Source organism: Acartia tonsa, chromosome 5 (assembly GCF_053477335.1).
Source record: "Acartia tonsa isolate MP-2025a chromosome 5, ASM5347733v1, whole genome shotgun sequence".
Taxonomy (NCBI): Eukaryota; Metazoa; Arthropoda; class Copepoda; order Calanoida; family Acartiidae; genus Acartia; species Acartia tonsa.
In genome coordinates this window covers 25251656-25274028 of record NC_137264.1, presented here as the reverse complement: position 1 = coordinate 25274028, position 22373 = coordinate 25251656, and the positions used below count along the sequence as shown (strand labels likewise).

Below are 22373 nucleotides of genomic sequence, written 5' to 3'. Positions count from 1 at the left end.
CAGGTGTATAATACACTCCACAGGCATGCTCTAGACATACGTACAGTGGTGTTATTGTAACCTGTTCTTATCCTTGATATCAGATTTGACATCTTTAACTCCAAGAACAACAGCAACATTTCTAGTCTTATCTACATACAAGCTCTCATCAACCTATACATATATTAATCTTAACCTTTGCTTCACACCACTCTGTCTTCTAGCCACTATACAAAGCACCAGTATTAGCAAATAAGGAATTTCGCTAGTTTTAGTTTGCAACTAAATTATATAAAACACATGTATGTACAAGATAGTGGCTAAAGAAGAGTATCAGATAATGCTCCTATATCAAGTGAAGGTTCATAACCTGTTTTTATCCTTAATATCAGACTTGACATCCTTTAAGGACGCCTGCAAGAAATACCACGCTTTAACTGCTGAATGACTGCCACAAGTAGACCCAATACCCCAAATTTAAAGCCTTCAGCTTCAATAACAAAAAAGTTCTAGGCATTTCAAAATAGCATTTTATGTACAATGAATATTTTGAAAGATTTCCAATGCTTATAAAAGAAAAAAACAATATTAAATTATGCGCCTAGACACAAAATTATGACTTTATCTTTGTCAGAAACTTAGATTGCTGTAACTGATTACATTTTTACAATAAAAACACCATATCTCATAGTCAAAATCCATGAAAAAAATTCGATTTAAATTGCATTTTTTAACAAAAATCATAGTGGAAACAAAGGGGGAAAGTGAAACTATTACAAGCTCAGCTGTGATTGGTTGCTTAGCTGATTTAGCCTTGATTGGCTACAGTACACTCGGTACAACGCAAATTAAACTTATTTTTTTTTTAATGATTTTGACTATAAAAATTGGTATTTTTATTGTAAAAATATAATTAGTTACTGGTTGCCTAAATTTATGACAAAAATAAGCTTATAATTTTGTTTCTAGGCCACGTAGTTTAATTTCAAAATTTTCAACATTAGCACTGTAATTCTTTCAAAATTTTCATTGTACATAAAATGTCATTTTAAAATGCCTAGAACTTTTTTGTTATAGAAGCTGAAGGCTTCAAATTTGGGGAATTGGGTCTACTTGTGGCAGTCTTTCAGCAGTTAAAGCGTGGTATTTCTTGCAGGCTTCCTTTAATTCCGAGTTTTATCTGTGTACAACACCTCATCCACCTGAAGTATACTATTAATAGTATTCTTTATGCAAAACTATTCCTCTTAGAGTTAAAAGTAAAGAATTTTCAGATGTTTCTTTGTCAATTTCATAATTTTCCAGCCTTCTTTCCCTCATATAAAAGAATTTCTGGATGTTTATTCTGTGAAGGAATTGCCTAATTTTAGGATTTTCCCTTTCCTAATTATGATGAGTCATATGCAGTGCAGGTTTACAAACATGTTACAATTATATACTTAAACTGCTAAAATAAGTAGTAATAAAAAACTGTAAAATACTTCAGGATAAACCTAATGTACGAATGAATTTAATTAAACACTCTTAACAAACTTTATGATTTAAGTGTTAGATATCAAATCATATATTAAAACTTAGTTGAAGTAAATTTAGTACTAAAAATGTTTTTTTTTATTATATTTACCTTAATACTTGATCTTCTTGCCCTTCTATCCTTTTCTTGCATTTCAAGTTGGATTATTGTAAATGCTTTGTTCTTTCTTCCCTGAAATTTTCAAATTAAAATATTCCCATTGGGAAATGACTTTAAAATCTTTTAATAATACAGAGAATGATTGATTTTAGAATTGAAGTTCTTTTAATCAATGTATACCTTGTTCTGTGCCTTCTTGTTGTTTGTTTCCTAAAATATAAAATCTTATATTTCATAACTTGTTAGTTCATAGAATAGAAAATTTTCAAATAGTTTATGGTGTAAATCCATTTTTTTATAGATAAGGTGTAATAGATAAAATTACAATTTCTGAAAATATTTCAAAAACTTTAAATAGACGAAAAATAAAATTTTAATATTTCAATAATGTTTTCTTTTCTTAAACTCTTCAAACTTTTTAAAAAAATGTGTTAATGAATAGGGTTAGGTAGCCTCAGCCTCCCTACAGGCTGAATTTAGAAGCAAAGAAGGCGTCTTAACTTTTTTGCTTTTTATTAAAATAGCTAGTCGGTGCTTTTAGTACGTAGTAGATGTAAAATTTTCCATAAAATTCAGATATGCAATTGTTTTTTTTGTAGACCTCTTATTTTGGAAGTAATTTAAGTTTTTTTTAAATAATTAAGTCGGTTTTAAGGTACTAAAACGCAACAAAATAAAAGAAGAAAATTGCCAGTATGAACAAAAATAGTAAGATCTTTAATTTGACACCTTACTTTTTAAGTTCTGTTGATTAATTATAGAAATAATCTATTTTTTTAACCTCGGTTTAATAAAAACTTTAAACTTAAATATTTTCTCATACAGACATAAAAAAATATGGGTTCATACATACCTTTAGAATCAGAAAAATAATATGAATCCATTCTAAGCAAAATTGAAAAAAGTAAAAACTTAAAAAAAAATAAAAATGGCCTGAAATATTATATTTTTACAGGCAACACTTAATTGTAACTATTAAACTAGCCAATCAAAAATCTCAAAAATTGACAAATCAAGAAGCTTCAAATCAAAACTTAACCAATACAATAAAAATAGTGATACTTACATAACATGTAAAGAATGAAAAATTATAAACAAATATGCTTCAATCTGTTTATTAACTTCAAAACAATGCAGTTAAAAATGCATTATTGTTTCTTGTGTTTAAAAAATATCTGTTACAGTGTATGTACATTTGTTTAGGTTTTGTTCAGGTTTTGTTCAAGTCAACCCTTTAAAGCCGAAAATTATGATTCTTAAAATAAACTTATATTTTTTATTATATTTTTATAAAACTTTTTCAATTTTGGTTAGAATGGATTTGTAATATTTTTCTCATTCTAAAGTCATATATAAACACATATTTTTTATGCCTGTGAGAGAAAATATTTAGGTTTAAAGTTTTCGTTCACCGAGGTAAAAAAAAATTGATTTTTTTAACAATTACTTAACAGAATTAAAAAAGTAAGGTGTCAAATTAAAGATCTTACTGTTTTTGTTTATTATGGCTATTTTTTTCTCTTTTTTTGTTCCGTTTTAGTACCTTAAAACTGACTTAATTATTTTAAAAAAAACTTAAATTACTTCAAAAATAAGAGGTCTACAAAAAAACGATTGCATATCTGAATTCAATGGAAAATTTTACATCTACTACGTACTAAAAGCACCGGCTAGCTATTCTAAATAAAAAGCAAAAAAGTTAAGACGCCTTCTTTGTTAAAATCAAACTAATTATGAACACCTGTTTGACCCTAAGGTCTGCCTCAGTGAAGGTGAAGTCAGTCATTAGCTCAGGATCATCTATCACCTGTTTCTTCTCTTCAACCTGCATCTGAAATGTTCAACATTTTATTGGTTTAGAGGCATGGCAAATTTTAAAGTCTTGTTGGTTATTAGATCTGTTTGTAATGTACCTTTCCATTGACCAGGCCACGGTATGGCTATAATAGTAATATTGAAAATTTAGGCAAATAGACAACAGATAAAGACTTCAAAGCAAAAACATTATATTACAAAATAAAATATCATGCAAAGTAAATAAATATAAAAACTTATTTAGAATGTTTAAAAGACCTATCAAAATACAAAAAGGTAAAATTTGAAGTAACAAACAACTTAATTTTAGTAGAATTATTGTCATGAAACTTGAACTTGATTGTAAACTAGAAATTGTAAACATCAGCCCCCCAGACAAAGAATGGCCACACCGTAAAATTGCAAAGAAAATTAGTACAATAAATTTTGTCAAATATTTTAATATACATTTTTCAGTCTGTAAAATTGAATTATGCCATTGAATAGTTATTTGCAGAGAAAACAGTTTATCTACATTGCAGTGGGAAAGATTTTTATTTTCTAAATTAATAACAATCACATTTTTAATTAACATAGAATGTTAAAATCAATAATTTTTAATTCATAACTTTCTGATACTGTTGCTAAACTTTAATATTTGCTGGATTTATAAAATGTAAACAAAGGAATAAGAATTATTAGTTTCCAAAATAGTGTCCTTTATTTATCTTCCTATCAAAATGTTCCTACCATTGACGTACAACTTATCCATCGATCTATATCATCAATCAATCAAAACTTTTCATGTTTGTTTGTATCTATCTATCCATCTTTTTTTCTATCAATCCATCTGTCTATATATCTATCTATCTATCTGTTTATCTATCTATCCGTATATCTGTCTATCTATCTATCTATCTGTTTATCTATCTATCCGTGTATCTGTCTATCTGTCTGTCTATCTATCTATCTATCTATAAATCTGTATATATGTATATCTATCTATCTATCTCTTTCTCTATCTATCTATCTACTATCTATCTGTCTGTATATATATCTATCTATCTATCTGTATATTTATCTATTTGTCTATCTATCTATCTATTTGTCTATCTATCTATCAATTTGTCTATCTATCTATCTATTTGTCTATCTATCTATCTATCTATGAACCTGTCTATCAAAGGTTGAGATATCTAAATTATCTGTTCTAGAAAACTTGTCTTGGTATTTCCAACAAAAATATTATCGTCAACGTAATAATTGGTAAATCTGAAAATTTCATCTATTTTTCTTTGTTTATGGCAAAGCTTTTCTACAATTAGGTTAGGTACGTCCATCTGTACGTTCGAAGTCCGTTCCGGTTTAATGGGTAATTTTCGCTAAACTTTTTAACAATTCTAGGGTCAAAACATCTTTCTGCTCGACCGCAAGTCCTTGAATGGTTAAACTAATATTTAATTTATGCATGATATTATCATCCTATCTATTTCAAACTTTGTATCATATTTTCTTAATCTTTAAAAGTCGGACACCTTTCAGCACATTAATCGGCGGGAAAATGGCGGCAAATTTTCATAAATATCTGGAGGATCAAGACCTGTCGTATTATACCTGGAAACTGAAATTGACTTAAATGCATATATTTCTTATTAGGATGTACTACAATATCTTAGTATTTTTTTGCTATTTTGATTTCAGCTTTTTTTATTTTGGATATAATTATCCTATTCTGCAGATTTTTAGAATATTGATGTCTAGGATGTATAATGTTATTTGCCACATGATCAAGTAAAGGAATCATAGGGTGAAAAGTTGAGTTAAGGTTTTGAAAGCCAAATTGAAGACTATCAATGATATTGTTTGAAGCTAAATATTGTTTCAGAGCTGTTGCTATAATCTTTTCAAGAATTTTAGACAAGCTACATAGCAATGAAATGAGTCTATAGTCATTCACACAATGTATATCACCCCTGTCTTGAAGACTGGCGTTATTTTGGCTATTTTGAGTTGTGTAGGCACTTTCCCTGTTTTTATGGAGAGATTAGATATATAACAGAGAGTTTTTTTTACAGAATCAATAATCTTTTTGAGTAAAAAGGGGGACAGACCATTAAAAGGACAGACCATGGAAGAAATGGGGTTCTCCTTTCCCTTTTCCTTTCAATTTACCGAAATTTATGACGTCACAACAGGACAGTATGGGCTTTGTCCAGAAAATTGCTTAAATCTGTTTTTTACCTTTTTCCCTCGAGGACTTTTCCTTCCCCCCAGTTGACTGCCCCGCGGACTTGCACTTCGTTGACTTCCAGCTTTTTGACTTCCTCTAAAATGTTATTTAAAAAAATAGATTTCACCATTTGGGGTAGGAGGGGTTATATGACCCATTAAACTCTATTAAACCCACCATTTATGTATGTATGTATATATGTTTGTATGTATGTATGTATGTATGTATGTATGTATGTATGTATGTATGTATGTTTGTATGTATGTATGTATGTATGTATGTATGTATGTATGTATGTATGTATGTATGTATGTTTGTATGTATGTATGTATGTATATATTATTTCGCAGCCGGCTGTAAAAATCACTTTCAAAGCCGAAAAAAAGTAAAAATATATGTTGACAGCTTGCGACCCTTTTTTACTAAAAATAAACTCCTAAAACCCTTTTTTCTTCTAAAATTAACCCCTACCTAAAAAACTCAGAATATATGTATTTTGGCTTTAAGTTATATCTATCAATTTAATACTTGAGATAAATAAATTAATAAGGAAAAAAATCACTAAACTTTCCATTTGAAAATTAACTTTTCTACAATTAGGGTAGGACCGTCTGTCCTTATATTCTTCTTGGTAATGTAGCCCTTAACAGTTGGGCCTCTAGCCGGTCGGGGGGAGGAGCTTTTTCTCAGCTCCTATTAGAGCTAGACGGCTAAAAAAAGTCCCCTGTAAATCAAAGTCAAATCTCGCTTCCTTCACTTTTATAATTAACAACCTTTGTTTTTAGGTCCTTTTTTACTTAAAAATTTCAAATTGTGAGAAAAGCTTAAGTTTATAATAAGAATAAGAATAATAAAATCAAAATCCTAAAAATTTCATGGGGCCAACAGAACTGGAATTATTCTTTTATTAATCATTTATTATCAGCATAATACGATGTGATAAATTACCCAATAATGTTAAGTTTAAACTTTTTGTATTTTTGTACGAAGAGCATTTTAAGATTGTTCTGTGCTAGGTATGGAATTTATCATCCTTTTAAAAGTGAAGCTTTTCTATAATTAGGGTTGATCCATCCGTATGTCATGTTAGAATTGTCCTATCGATTTCAAACCTTGCATGATGATTTAACATTTAGGTACAATTTAGAAAGCGTAGCAACTATATAATCGTTACCAGAATTTCAGAAAGTCCGTACATCCATTTAAAACATGCAGGTTTTTTACTTTTTTCGAAAACATTTTCGTATGATATAATTATTGAAATAGACATGTAAGAATTATCTTATCTATTTAAAACTTTGCATGGTGATTCCTGTAGTAGTTAGGTACGATAGAGAAAGCGTAGCAACTCCTGAATTGTTACCAGATTGTTTTTACGTCCATTTTAAACATGTTGATTTTTAACTTTTTTATTATCCTGTTACTTTTTTTAAGGATTACCAGCACTTGTTTACACAATACATTGTAAATTTGTTTCAATTTAGCATCTTAACAAGTGTTGAAAAATGATACTTGATTGGTTGATAAATAAGATGAAGAACATAAAGTGAAATAAAAATATCGTAAGGAATTTTTGAAATACTGATTCCTAAAACAACAAGGTACAATGTTAAAACCAAAAAATCTCTATAATCAAGTCCTAAAAATGTGAGTATGTTTAAACATTATCCAGTATTTAAGCAGTTTTTTAATGGACACCATAAAAATGGTTTTGGATATTATAGCCCCCATAGGGCCTATATGAAATATTGAAGACCATTTTTCCATACATTATGGGGTCGTAGATTCCGATTCTGGGGTCCATTTTAATCTAGCTGACCTCCTTCATGAGGGAGGTAATAATAAAGTGAGAGAAAGAAAAAAAGACTCCTTTTAAAAGCGAAGCTTTTCTATAATTAGGGTCGGTCCGTCCGTCCGTCACGGATAGCTTTTTTCGTTAATTTAGACATGTTAAAATTGTCCTATCGATTTCAAATTTTGCATGGTGATTCCTTTAGTAGTTAGGTACGATTTAGAAAGCGTAGCAACTCTATAATCAATATTACCAAAATGTCCGTACGTCCATTTTAAACAAGTTAATTTTTTTTACTTTTTTAAATAGCTTTTTTCGTTAATTTAGGCATGTTAGAATTGTCCTATCGATTTCAAATTTTGCATGGGATTCCTGTAATAGTTAGGTACGAGTTAGAAAGCGTAGCAACTCAACAATCATTACCAGAATGTCCGTACGTTCATTTTAAACATGTTGATTTTTTTTTTACATTTTTAACAACAAATTTGTATGTGACCTAATTATCCGATTGGTCTGATTTGGTATACTGATTCCTGGGACAACAAAGTACAATATTTTAAGCGAAGCAACTCTATAATCAAGTCCTAAAAATGTAAGTATGTCCATAATCATTATCTTGTATCAAGCAGTTTTTCAACAAATTTACTTACAATTTTGCTTTGACTCTTATACATTCGCATTCGCATTCGCATTCATTATACAAGTGTTAATGTCCGTTTGTCCTACCGTTTCAGAGCTTCGCTTTTATGGATGTGGTCATCCTTGTTTTGGATAGATTGCAGGTTCTTACGTATAAAATGATATATAAAGATAGTGAGATATAGAGAAAGAAAGGGAAAGAGTAAGAGAGATAGAATGAGAAAGAGAGAGGAAGAATTTAAATAATTCGTTTAAAGAGTTGCTTTAGGGACTAAAATATGAACTTTTCATAGAGTACCCTTGCTATTCATGCTTTATTAATAGTTATTTTTAATTTTATAATTTGCGACTGCGAAACCATAACAGAGAGAAAGAGAGATAAAGATAACGTTAGAGAGAGAAAGAGAGAGAGGCAGAGAGAAAGAAAAGGAAAGGGAGAGAAAGAAAAGAACAGAAAGAGAGAGAGAAATGTGAGGGAGAAAAGATAAGAAAAAAAAGAAAGAGTGAGAATGTGAGAAAAAGAGAAAGAGAGAATAAAGTGAGAGATATAAAGAAGAGAGATAAAGAAGAGAGAGAAAAAGAGAGATAAAAAGTAAGAGAGATAAAGAGAGAGTGTGATAGAAAAAGAGAAAGAGAAAACATAAAAAAAAATCAAATAAATAATAAGATTAAGCTTTTAGGGATAAGACAATGGCGAATAAATTGATGTACATCCCCAATGATGATGATAAACAAAATTACTTCTTCTGTAGATTACAATGTTTTGGACAACAACTTTTTGTAAGAGAAAAATATTATCCTATAAATTTGCTTTTTTAAATATTGATGTTTATGACAACAAAGTATAATATCATAAGCGAGGCAATCATAATCAAGTCCTAAAATTGAATATAATTTCTTGTAAAGTAACCATAGAATAAGGAGGAATAGAAGTGAAAACCCCAAAAAATTTCTGGGAAATTTGAAGGAATCTTTTACTTGCGCAGTAAAGACAATAATGCTAAAGTACAAATCACAATGACTAGTTGGACAAAATTTTTTTGATCTTCATGATTTAAAATTAAGTATCGTAGTGTAACATGCTTGACTTTAGAACAAGTTAGAATAATTCTCTGCAACCGGAAGGTATAGTTTTTCCCATAAACGTAAGTATATGATTGAGACTAATACCACTTATACACACCTCTTAATGAAGTTAACACAACATCAGATGCCTGGTCGTTTTATACAAAATGATAAGTCAATTAACATCATATTGTTTTAATTTTGGTAAGTACAATTGACCACATTTGTAATTTTCAAGGGTCAGTTAAAGTTACCACAAGTTAATGTATGAATGTAGTTGCTATCATGTATAAATCAGCTGTTTAAAAACATACATAAGAGCGCAACCTAGTTTTATAATAAAATACTGAGACCAATATTTTTTGTAAATTTTTTAAGGCTTAAAATGCACATCAAATTCATTTTTAATCCATTGTGAATAGGGAAGAGAAAGCTGGAAGCTTGGCTACATGGCTTTTAGTAAATTATTGCAAAAGGAATTTATTTTGAATATTTTTTCTGAATAATTACTGAAATCATGTTATTTACTAAAAGCCTTATAGCCATTTTGGTCTTTCAAATGTTCCAATTTTACTTCAGGCTAGCTAGGCAGAATCTTCTACCTGGATTCTATTCTATACTTTATCTTCTTTGAAAGTATCCTGTATTTATGCAATTTTGGAACAAAATTAAAGACAATTATGTTTTGACACTCTACAAGGGTTATTGTTCGTTTGTCCTTCCTTCTGGTTTTAGAGCTTCACTTTTAGAGATATTGTCATACTTTTTACTAAGTAGATAGGTATAAAAAAATACAAATTACAACCCTTAACAGTCAAGGGGTAAGCTTTTCTTACATGTCTACATACCATATAAAAATTTCAGCTGCCACCGTTGAAATTTATGTTTTGAGATTTCTAATATACATAAAGATAAACATTATCTTGAAAAAATTGTTTTTCTAGCTTCAAAAATAAAAAAATTACAGCTGTTGAAATTTTTAAGTAAAAAAATACCTAAAAAGAAAGGTTGTTAAATAAAAGGGTGAAGAAGGCGAAATTTAACTTGACCCACTTATACTTGGAAATTCATTATCAAACAAGGGACTTGCACAATAATTTTTAGCCCTCTAGCTCTAATAGGAGCTGAGTTAATCCCCCCTCCCCCTCCCCCGACTGTTAAAGGTACTGCAAACACTATAACAAATTCAAATTCTTTAAATTGATTTAAGATAAAAACTGGCTTAATACGCAGAACAATATATTTAAATTGACAAACAGACAAGGACTTAAAGGAACCTTGCAAAAAATACTCCGATCTAAATGCTGAAAGACTGCCACAAGTAGATTCGGTATTATCCTCTTAGAAATTTTTTTTTCAATATTGAAAATTTGAGTACCCCCCCCCCCCCCCCCCGACAGCGAACTATGAACTCTGGCCGCAGCGCTCGGCTCCCTAGCCTGCCTAGCCGCAGCGCTCGGCCCCCTTGCCTGCCTAGCCGCAGCGCTCGGCCCCCTTGCCTGCCTAGCCGCAGCGCTCGGCCCCCTTGCCTGCCTAGCCGCAGCGCTCGGCTCCCTAGCCTAAAACCTAACCTAACCTAAAATAGTTGTTCGTCGGTAGTCGGGGGGGGGGGGGGGGGGGTACAAAATTAAAAAAAATAGAAAAAAAATTTTCTAAGAGGATAACGCCGTAGATTCAATACCCCAAATTTTAATAACAAAAAAGTTGTAACCATTTTAAAATGACATTTCATGTACAATGAAAATTTTGAAAGATTTTCATTGCTCATGTTAAAAACTTTGAAATTGAACTACGTAACCTAGAAACAAAATTATAAGCTTATTTTTGTCATAAATTTAGGTTGCCAGTAACTTATTATATTTTTAAAATAAAAAAATACCCATTTTATAGTCAAAATCATTTAAAAAATTAAGTTTAATTTACTTCGTACCAAGAGTACTACAGTATTTCCAGCCAATCAAAAGGCTGAATCAGCTCAACAGCCAATCACAGCTGAGCTTATTTTAGTTCATTTTTTCCGCTATAATTTTAGGCCTACAAACGCAATTTAAACCGAATTTTTTCCAGAGATTTTGAATATGAAAAGTGGTGTTTTTATTGTAAAAAGTAATCAGTTACCAGCATTAGATTCTGACAAAGATAAGGTTATAATTTTGTGTCTAGGTGATGTAATTAAATATTGCAATTTCTGTTATGAGCAATAGAAATCTTTCAAAATTTTCATTGTAGATAAAATGTAATTTTGAAATGCCTAGAACTTTTTTTTTATTGAAGCTGAAGGCTTCAAGTTTGGGTTATTGGGTCTACTTGTGGCAGTCTATTAGCAGTTAAAGAGTTGTATTACTTGCAGTGTTCCTTTAAGGAGTAGATATTCAGTTCTTATAAAAATAAAAAAAAGAGAGACAATATGCAAAAAACCAAGTAAATCATGAAACTTCTAAAACTAACGACAGACAGACGGACAAAACAATGTATAGATATTAGATGTTTATATGCCATAGAAATCTGCACTTTAAATCTTAGTGGTCTATCTTCAATAGCAGCCAAGAAAATCACATTTCCACTATAAAGTTAAGGAATGACTGACTGATGGACGGACTTACAAAGTATAAAGAACCTGGATTGATATACCCAGCCATTCTTGTTGACAATCTATAGATATGCAATTTCAAAAGTGTGTATTTACTTTATAGCTTTATTAAAAAAATGTGGCTGACATAAAAAAGTCTGTAAGTTTTTTATATGTTCCATCATGTATATAGCCATAACACTGTGAAAAATCATTAAAAAAATCAATTTTTATACTTTTCTCTTATTTTGAAAGTTTGATTCTTGATTAACTTTTTTAGGAATGATTTATGCAATAATTATTACATAAAACAATATTAAGTACCTAGATATTAATTTAATTTCAATGAAGTAAAATTTCAAAGAAATAAAATTTGGAAAATAAGAAATTCGACCTCTACCACTTCAGAGGACATGTGCCAACCTCCAGTTTACAGGATGTAGTTAAATACGTGTGACGTGAGATACAATAATTAGCTAAAACAGTTTTTTAAAAATTTTTATTTAGTCAAAAAATGATTACCTAAATCTTGATTTTGGGGATGATGATCTTAAAGACCCTTTTATTTGTGGTGGTATGATCCAAATGGTATCAAAATACATGAGCTTTATGACAACTTATCTATTAAATTGTGGTCTGATTTTTAAATTTGTAGCATTCTCCAATCAAGAGAAATCACAATTCATACAATCATGGATTTTAAATTTTCCAATGTATAAGGTAAATACTTTAATTTTTAAAAGATGGTTATATTTTTTGTTAAACTTTTAACTGTAGGCTGCTACAAATACAAAAATTTAACCATAGTTCAATAGATGAGTTGTAATAATGCCCATGTACTTTGATACCATCTGGGTCATCATCACCTCCAGTAAGAGTGTTTTTAGGATCATCATCCCCAAAATTAAGATTTAGATAATCATTTTTTTACCATATCAAAAAACTTTTTGTTTTACTTTTTGGGCTAATTATTATTTTTAACAAGTATTTAACAACATCCTGTAAACTGGAGGTTGGCAGCTGTCCTCTGAAGTGATAGAGGTCAAATTTCTTATTTTCCAAATTTTCTTTTCTTGAATTACAGTTGATATCCACCTAATATCATTTTTATTATTTTATATAATAATAATTGCATAAATCCCTTTAAAAAAGTTAATTTAACAGAATCAAACTTTAAAAATTAGAGAAAAGTATAAAAAATAGATTTTTCCAATGATTTTATGGTAACCATACATATAAAAACTTACACCCAAATTTGCATATCTTTACCATAATCAATAATTTTCCATGAAATAGAAAAAAACTGAAAAAATGAAACTTTTTGTCAACATTCCTATCATTAAGGGGGCTTTTTGGCAGTTTTTTTGGGCTATTTCTATATTTTTCTCCATATATTAGGCGTTTTTAAGTCCTTTTTTCAAAATTTTTGTAGATAAGAGTATAAAATTAAATTTTCCATTGTTCTAATGGATTTTTCTACTCAAAGATAATAGGACAGGTAGCGTTTTTTTTATTTTTATTTTCTGCTTCACTGTTCGTTTGTCCTTCCTTCTGATTTGAGAGCTTTGCTTTTATAGATGTTGTCATCCTTGTTTATTTAAGATTTAAGATTTTAACTTATATCTGAGGACTCTACACATTAGCTACCTAAATTGACGACAAAATTCATATGTCACAATATACACGTATTCTATATCCATGCCTGTAGCAGATAGGCATAATAGCAACTACATGATATCTGCTAGTTTTTACGTATTTAAATCTTACTTATAGACTCTAAGACAATTTTGAATAATGATAAAACAAGGATTCGAAGGGAGTAAATGAAGTAAATTGATGTGCACCGTATCTATGTATGAAAAAAGTCACAATAGTTTTTAAACCAGCGAATGAGCGACTATCAAAGAGATAAGACTTTTTCAATAATCATTATGAATAAGATTTTCCTGTAAAGGTATATTAAAATTATTGATCTAAAAGTTTGGACAGTAATAGTAATTACTAATTAAAACCAACCAAACAGAATTTATAACAGTACCTAAAGCTTTTGTGCCAACGAATAAGATTACTTGGTTAGAGAACTTTCAGTACAGGTGCAATTTTTAGCCGAATGTCTCCTCCTTCCCTTCCTATGTCACTTTACTATGTTTGTTCATATTCCCGACATTTTATTGAGCTCTGTATTTATGGCTTTTATCATCTTTGTTTAGTTAACTCTTAATATATTTTCATTCCCAGGACTTATGTAAAACTTCCCTGTAAAGAAGAACCATAACGGTTCGGTGGTTAGTACTATCCTTTTGTACAGACGGACAAACAGGCAAACAGACAGACAAACAGACAAACATCTTTTTGCTTTATTATAAGGATATTATATTATATATTATTCTATTATTCTCTCTCTCTGTCTCTCTCCCTCTCTCTCTCTCTGTCTCTCTCCCTCTCTCTGTCTCTCTCTCTCTGTCTCTCTCTCTGTCTCTCTCCCTCTCTCTGTCCCTCTCTGTCCCTCTCTCTGTCTCTGCTCTCTCCCTCTCTCTCTCTCTCTCTGTCCTTCTCTTCTCTCTGTCTCTCTCTGTCTCTCTCTTTCTCTGTCTGTCTCTCTCTTTCTCTCTCTCTGTCTCTCTGTCTCTCTCTCTGTCTCTCTGTCTCTGTCTCTCTCTCTGTCTATCTCTCTGTCTGTCTCTCTCTCTCTCTCTCTCTCTTTTTCTCTCACTGTCTCTCTGTCTCTCTCTCTCTCTCTCTGTCTCTCTGTCTCTCTGTCTCTCTGTCTCTCTGTCTCTCTGTCTCTGTCTCTCTTTCTCTCTCTCTTTCTCTCTCTCTCTCTCTCTCTCTCTCTCTCTCTCTCTCTCTCTCTCTCTCTCTCTCTCTCTCTCTCTCTCTCTCTCTCTCTCTCTCTCTCTCTCTCTCTCTCTCTCTCTCTCTCTCTCTCTCTCTCTCTCTCTCTCTCTCTCTCTCCCTCTCTTGACGTTTAAGAAAGAAATAAAATAATTATAGTTTTTTATCTAACTATTAACTAGCTTTGCTTTTATGAATGTTGTCATACTTGTTTATCACTCCTTTTTTTCTCAAGGCTGAACCTAGTAATAGTGTCTAACTTTTTATCTTTGTGACGTAACAAAAATCCATCTCCTTTTTAGGGGTTTCCTTTCCCATCTCCCCTCTCATCCTTCGATTTTTGTTACGTCACAAAGATAAAAAGTTAGACACTATTACTAGGTTCTCAAGGCTTAAATTCTAAAAGCAAAGGAGGTCTGTGTGTGTGTGTATGTGAAGAGAAACGAATTATGAAAGAAAAAGCAATGAATTAATATCACAGTTTTACTCAAGAAATTAAATGTAAATAAAATACCAAATGATCACACATTGTTTGCACTTCTTTTTATCAGGAATTATCTTCTAGTTTAGAAAGGAAGCTACCCTATAATTACTTTAACTACTCTTTAAAAACACGCACACAGCATTGATCAATTTTTAGATTTTATATTCCTGTCCAAAAGGTGTCAAGTTTTATTATTTGTTTTCTTTTTTAAAGCACAGCTAATTAATCTCAACTATTTTAACTGTTTTTCACATGTAGACTATTGAAATATGCTTCACTTTTAAAATCTTACAGCTGCGCCCCTAGCATAGGTTATTGTAGTTATTGACTTATTACAAGCTTTTGAAATTAAACAAAATTGCATTTTCAATAATATTTTATTTAGTTTTAAAAATAGACGATTTGATAAGTAACAGGCATAATAGATGCATTTTAATAATTTCTATTAATTAGTTATATATATCAACACTGACTTAAGGGATAAGACAAGGGACGATAATTGATGTACATAATACATATCCAAAAATAAAAAAAAATACCCAATCTTTTTAGATTAAAATTATTGGTTAGAAGTTTGGACACTACTAGTTGAAATCAATAAATGGAAAACTTATAAGTACCCACCAAATAAGAAAACTTGGTTATACAACTTTGGGTACCTGTGTAGCTTACAGTCCTTTGTAATCTCTCTGTAAATTTGGCAACAAAATAATGTATACCATTATCGAACTTATCTATGCTAATAATCTATAAGATTCACAGGGAAGGTATAGTAGAAACATGAAATGGTCCCCAAAGTTTTATAACCACTTTCTATCTAATGCAGGGAGTTTTATTAGGCCTTCATCGGCATGTACATATTTTTCAACCAGACTTTTAGCAGGTTTTTGGCTATTTTTATCTTTGGTGTTTATAGTAAAATATTCAAAATTTCCCCTCGTTTTCCGAAAAACATCCATGGCAGTCAGACCGCTGTTTAGCAGGTTATTAGCTATATTTATATTAGTCACATTTCTCCACATATCTTTGGTGTTTATGGTCCGATTAAAAAAAATTTTGCAAATTTTTAAGGTTTCATGAGTTTAAGTTATTGCATATTTATTTTAATATATCTCATTTTTTTCTTTTTTATGATAACAGTTAATTTGCTCTATAACTCACTTTGTCCGTCTTCGCTACTTATGGATGTTGTCATCATTGTTAAATTTTGAATCCAATCTTTTCAACCTTATATTTTCATCTACAAAAGGGGTTTTTAAGATTGTAATGAATTTTATTTTTTGGGTCCATTGTCTTATCCCTAAAGATTAGGTGATTAATCAATTTCAATTATTTCAAAATAGCAAATGAATAAGAGGGGTTGTATTTAAATTCAGGAAGCTAAAGAGATAAGATAAGACAACGTGAGATAAATTGATATACACCCTTAGTAAACACCAAATTAGTAGAAACTGTAAGTTAGAACCAACTAAGATTTCATATCAAAATCAAGACCCTGCTAGTTGGAACCAGCTAAGCAAGGTTCAACAAATTATTTGATCCAAATGGATGAGAAAACTTATTGGTTGATTACAAATTACTAGTGTCCAAACAGTCGGACCCCTTGATGCACCTTTATCGGTCGGGTAAAGGGGGGGCGTTCAACTCTTATTATCTCAGCTCCATTAGAGCTAAAGGGCTAAAAAAAATCTGCAAGTCCCCTGTTTGATAATGAATTTCCAAAAGTCAAATTTCGTCTTTAAAATACAAATTGTGTGCCATACCGCAACAATCGTATCGAAATATCTGAGAGAGAACTTTGCTCAAGAGAATATGCCAGGCTCATTAATACGCTCATTTAGACACCTTAACATCAATTCTAGCTCAATCCGTTGAAAATGGGTGAAGAAAACTTAAATTCTAGCTCAATTGGTTGAAAAGTTAGGGCACAATCTTAGATTTTTCAAAAAAATCAAGTTTTAAAAGGCTTTGGATAAATCTTTAGGAAGAGAAGGGTATGTTTTTTAGTTTTTTCATTTGGAAGGTTTAAATGCCCCTTGAATACGAATTACTTGAAATATGACCTGGACTAATCTAAAGCTTCCCTATAAATTGTAGATTCAAAGTTACAGCCGTTTGTGAGCTTCAAAGCTTTACAACAAACTATTAAACTTTTATTCTGAAAATATGATACATTTTAAAGTTGTCTTTCTTCTCATAGCTGGCTAATTAAAATGTTAATGCGTAATAGTGTATGTATGGATCTAGTGCATTTCACGATGAAATGTTCCTAGAATCAATTTTCTCTCCAAAAATCTATGAACCATCAAAAGCCTCTAGCTGCCAAACAGCTGAACACATTATGCCTGCAAGGCCTATGAATAATCTAATACAGCCAAAATCCAATAATGCACATGGAAAGTTTGACAAAAGAAAACACACATAAAATGGGTTTTTGGAGGTAATCGATCACAGGACATTTTTAATTGCACCTCAACCATCTGTATTGTAAAAAAATACTAATTTTTTAAAGATTTAAACTTTTAACGTTTAGACGGAAACCCTCAATTTAAAAAAATACCCAAAAATATAAAACCATTAACAGTTTTTAAGAAGCAAAGCTTCTTTTCATGTCTTATTTGTTGGTTATTATATTAATCAATTGGTCTTGTCATTTATTTTATAGAATTAAAATTAAGAAGATATAATTGTTTAAAAATTTACTTATTGGTTTTAAATGCTTTGCTACTTTTGAATGTGTTCAATCTTGATGTTTAAGAGTAAAAATTAACATTAATTTTCAAATTTGATTAAAGTTTGATTATAGTTAGGATTAGATATTCAAGTATGACTTCGAAACCGATTATAATCCGCTGGATTAAAACCGGTTCTCATTAGAAGGCGTTGTCACGAAATGTTTAATATCTTTAATATAACAAGTAAACTTTTCTAAATATGCCTTACTTGATGACTAACAATTTACTGTTTTTTTATTTTCTTGTAATTGCAAAGTAGCAAAATATTTTTTGCTTTCCCGCATTTTAGTAATTGTTCTACTTTCAGTAGCGCAGCTACTCTATAGTAAGGGATTATCAATACAACCAACAGTCTACATTCATTAAGAATACATACATTGACAGTCAAGAAACCTCAGAATTGACGCAGTCTAAATTGCTAACGTAGTTTATATCCACTTTTCGGTCTCTTACATGCTTTTTCTTTATAATACCTTTTTTACTCAATCATTTTGTCTGTTCGACTGTAAATCTTGGACATTGGATTTACACAGCGGCTAATAAACAATTTTATCACTGTGGGGCACATTTAATAATATAGCATCACTAGTATCTGAATATTTATAAGCTTTACCTTTTCAGTTGTAAATCCATGTTATTTTGTGCTTTGCTGCTTATGGATGTTGGCATCCTTGTTTACTTTTCTTATAAAACTCAGATAAATATACATTTAATCTTTAACATAAAACATAAAATGTTAAAATTAACTGTTTTAATTATTTATTATTTGTTTAAATATCAATGTATTTAAAATTTAAAAGAAGGCTTTATCTTACAATTATAATAAATTATTTGCTTAGTAATAAAACAAAACAAGGATGACAACATGAACATGAATACAAAAATTTTTAGATCATAGAAAGAAAACGAAGTAGCGGGTTACGTCGTATTTTCACTGTAGCTTTTCTCTTAATTCTAGCCATGGCGGAGGGTTGTAACCCTGATGGGCAATCATTATCATTTACCTAACCAAAAAAACCTATCAAAAGCTATTGTGAAAATACGACGAAACCCGCTACTTATTTTCTTTCCTTGATCCAAATCTTTATAGAAAAGCAAACAAATTTGGTTGAAGATGCTCTTTGGCCTGTGCCCAATTTCAGATGTCTACCTTATATATTAGCCGAATAAATACTTTTTTTCTAAATACCTTAAAAGAGTGACAAAACATACAAGTAAGTAAGTTATATAGTTTAAATGCTATTTAAATAAACTAGCGACTTCGCCCCTAGCCTCGAGGGGTTTTGCCCCAAGAGGTTTTATCAAACTAATTTTTCGTGTTTTAGATTTTAAAGAAATTTTTTTTTTTCATTTTTAGGGGGGTTAGGTGTGTCCCACCCCTCAAGAAAATAGTTATAAACCTTTCCGGGACCTATGAGAAGCTACCCTGTAAAGGAGAACCCGATTGGTTCAGCGGTTAGCGAGATCCTTCGCTACAAACAAACATACAGCCAAACAGACAGACAAACAAACAGGCAAACAAACAGACAAACAAACAGACAAACAGACAAACAAACAGACAAACAAACAGACAGACAACGTTCTACTTTGTATTATAGATATAGACTCTATCAGTTTGTCAATCTATTGAAGTAAATAAGTCAAATTTTTGCAGTTTTTTTTTTCAAAATTGGTGTTCAGCTACTTTAGCATTTGTTTTGTCGGTCATTTAAAATAACAAGGACAATTTTGTTAGAGATTATCAATATTCTTAAAAAAAAATTTAAATGCTATATTTAGCACTCATCATTTTATTTTCCTTTTAAAGATAAAATCTTTAAATTTAAAATTTGGAATTAAAAAAGTATTTATTTGTGTTGTGAGGGGTACTACAGTTTAACCAATATGATCCAGTATAAATCAACTTGAACCTTCCTTGAAAGCTGAAGAAAAATCGATGCAGTGAATTTCGAGATCATTCTAACTAGAAAAACACATAAATTTTGGTTTATTTTATACAGCTTTTTGGTTCTAAAGAAAGTTGATTGTGAAATATGTTGATTTCCTTAAGCTCGTTTGTCATTTATTAGCTTTACTGTTAAGGATGTTGCCATCCTTGTTTAAAGATAAAAACATGGGGAAAAATTGGTGACAAGATATTTAAATTTAACAAATAACATAAATAAATAAATATCAAGAACAATCATATTGAAAAATTATCTCTTTAGAAACATAAAAAGGAACAGAAAACAAAAATCATTTACACATAATGTTAAAAATAAGAAATTATCAAAGCTTTTAGGATATGTTATTTGACATCAAAGTTGGTTTTACTAATTTTTACGAATTGATTTGAATCTATTAGATTGGGATATATGAATCCCAACACATTAATATTTAATGAACAAGGATGACAACATCCATAAACGGTATGACAGACGAACATTAACTCTTGTAGAGTGTCAGAACTAAATATACAAAAAATGAATATACAAGTTTTGACAAAATTATACGTAATTTTTTTGCAAAACTTCTTAAATACAGAATTCTGTTTAAGGACATACTGACATTTTTGGGACTTGATTATAGAGATGTTTCGCTCAAAATATTGTACCTTATTGTAATAGGAATCAGTAATTCAAAAATTAGAATAATTAATTAGAATTATCACATAAAAAATTGTTGTTAAAAATGTTAAAAAATCAACACGCTTAAAATGGACGTACGGACATTCTGGTAACAATCATAGAGTTGATATGCTTTCTAAATCGTACCTAACTACTACAGGAATCACCATGCAAAAATTGAAAATGATAGGACAATTTTAACATGCCTAAATCAACGAAAAAAACGGACGGACAGGCTAACCGACTCTAATTAAAGAAAAGCTTCGCTTTTAAAAATGAAACAATAGCGTCTCATAAATCAGCCAGTCTTATCTAAAATTATATAAAAAAACGGCCTGCCCATTAACATTAGATTTTTATTCTGTTTATATCAATGAAAAAAAAATCAATAGTAAGCTTTGCTCCAACATATTTGTATTTGCCCCCAAGAAAACTCTTAGGTAATTTGTATTTTTTAACAGATTTTTTTCTGAGGATTTTTAGTGGAAAGGGTCTATTTTTCAGGGAAAAAATGATAAGCAATAAAAAGGGAAAAGGGGAGATTTATAGGTAAGTAAATAAAGTAATTATAATATTTAAAACAAAGGTTGTTAAATAAAAGGGTGAGGAAGCAAGATTTGACTTTGACGTACTTTGGAACGGAAATGAACTGAGACAATAGGGGCGGGGGGGGGGCATACAAGGCTCCCCCCCCCCCCTCTGACCGATTAAGGTGGAACAAGGAACCCGACAGTTAAGGGTTAAATGAGATGCCAATTAGGTTATATTATTATATAAATATATTCAAGTTACTAAATATTATGCAATTATTCCTAGTCCATTTACTCTTCTCTATATCCATGGATATCTTTTGAGAAAAAAATCTTTTAAAAGTTACCCTCTTGGGAAATAAGTGACATCTTTTTACAACCTACATCCCAAATAACTGTTGAGCAATTAATCAAAGCATTGAACAAATTCTTTATTAAACATATTTACATTCTTCTATTTTTTAAGGCGGGTGTTAAGGGCAACAAAATGCTTGACTTTTTTAGTTTAACTATTACTTAATTACTTAAACATTTTCCTGTATTTAAGCAGTTTTAAAAAAATCACTTGCAACTATGTATCAACTTTTATACATTTATGGTCTGAATATTCAGTTCTGACAGCTCTACAAGTGTTAATGTTTGTTTGGTCTGCCATTGTCCTTGTTTCTTGGAATAGGAGCCGAGAAAATCACGTTAGAGATTGAGTTTTGGATTTATACCAGTAGCTTTGCTGCTAAAAATACAAAAAATGTTGTTTGTTAGACAACCTGATTTTTTAGCTTCGCTTTTTTGGCAGGACTGTCCTAATTTAACAAAAGAAAGAAGGGAAAGGTCAGTTATTTTTAAACAAGGATGACAAAATTCACAGAATCTCAGCTAAAAACTTTTTGTCCAAAATGGTAATTTTTCTTATTTCTAGCCCCTACATGGAGGGGTTAACTCTACAGGGCACTAACCAAACCTCTTTCCTAACACTGTGTAGTAAATCTTATCTTAACCTAACCTAACCTAACCTATCCTTGAAATTAGTCCATAAAAAAAGGAAATTGTGTTAAGTGGTTTAGGTCATTTTAGGTAAACTATGATATCAGATTTGTAATCTCCAATGATTTTTTTGGTGAAAGAAATTTTTTTTTTGTTGAAATCAGTCCATAAACGAGGAAGTTGAGTTTAGTGGTTCAGAGAGTCATTCTAGGTAAACTACAATATCAGATTTGTAATCTCCAATGTATTTCCAGGTAAAAGAAAAAAAAAATGGTTGAAATCAGTCCATAAACAAAGAAGTAGGGTTTAGTGGTTCAGGGAGTCATTTTAGGTAAACTACGATATCAGAATTGTAATCTCCAATGAATTTCCATGTGAAAGGAAAAAAAATGGTTGAAATTGGTCAATAAAGAAGAAAGTTAGGTTTGATGGTTCAAATAGTCATTTTAGGTAAACTACAATATCAGATTTGCAATCTCCAATGAATTTCCAGGTGAA

General features: G+C 30.5%; 1 protein-coding gene across 1 annotated transcript in view; it reads right to left on the bottom strand.

The window, feature by feature from the left end:
- Window positions 1–22373, bottom strand: part of LOC145320069 (uncharacterized) — a 42748-nt gene that overhangs the window by 18076 nt on the left and 2299 nt on the right. The window contains exons 3-7 of the mRNA XM_080162509.1: window positions 5648–5732; window positions 3354–3443; window positions 1793–1822; window positions 1604–1684; window positions 62–153 (exon numbers count right to left, since the gene is read on the bottom strand). Coding sequence (XP_080018635.1) covers window positions 62–153; window positions 1604–1684; window positions 1793–1822; window positions 3354–3443; window positions 5648–5732 — 378 coding nt within the window. The remainder of the gene's footprint in view (window positions 1–61; window positions 154–1603; window positions 1685–1792; window positions 1823–3353; window positions 3444–5647; window positions 5733–22373) is intronic.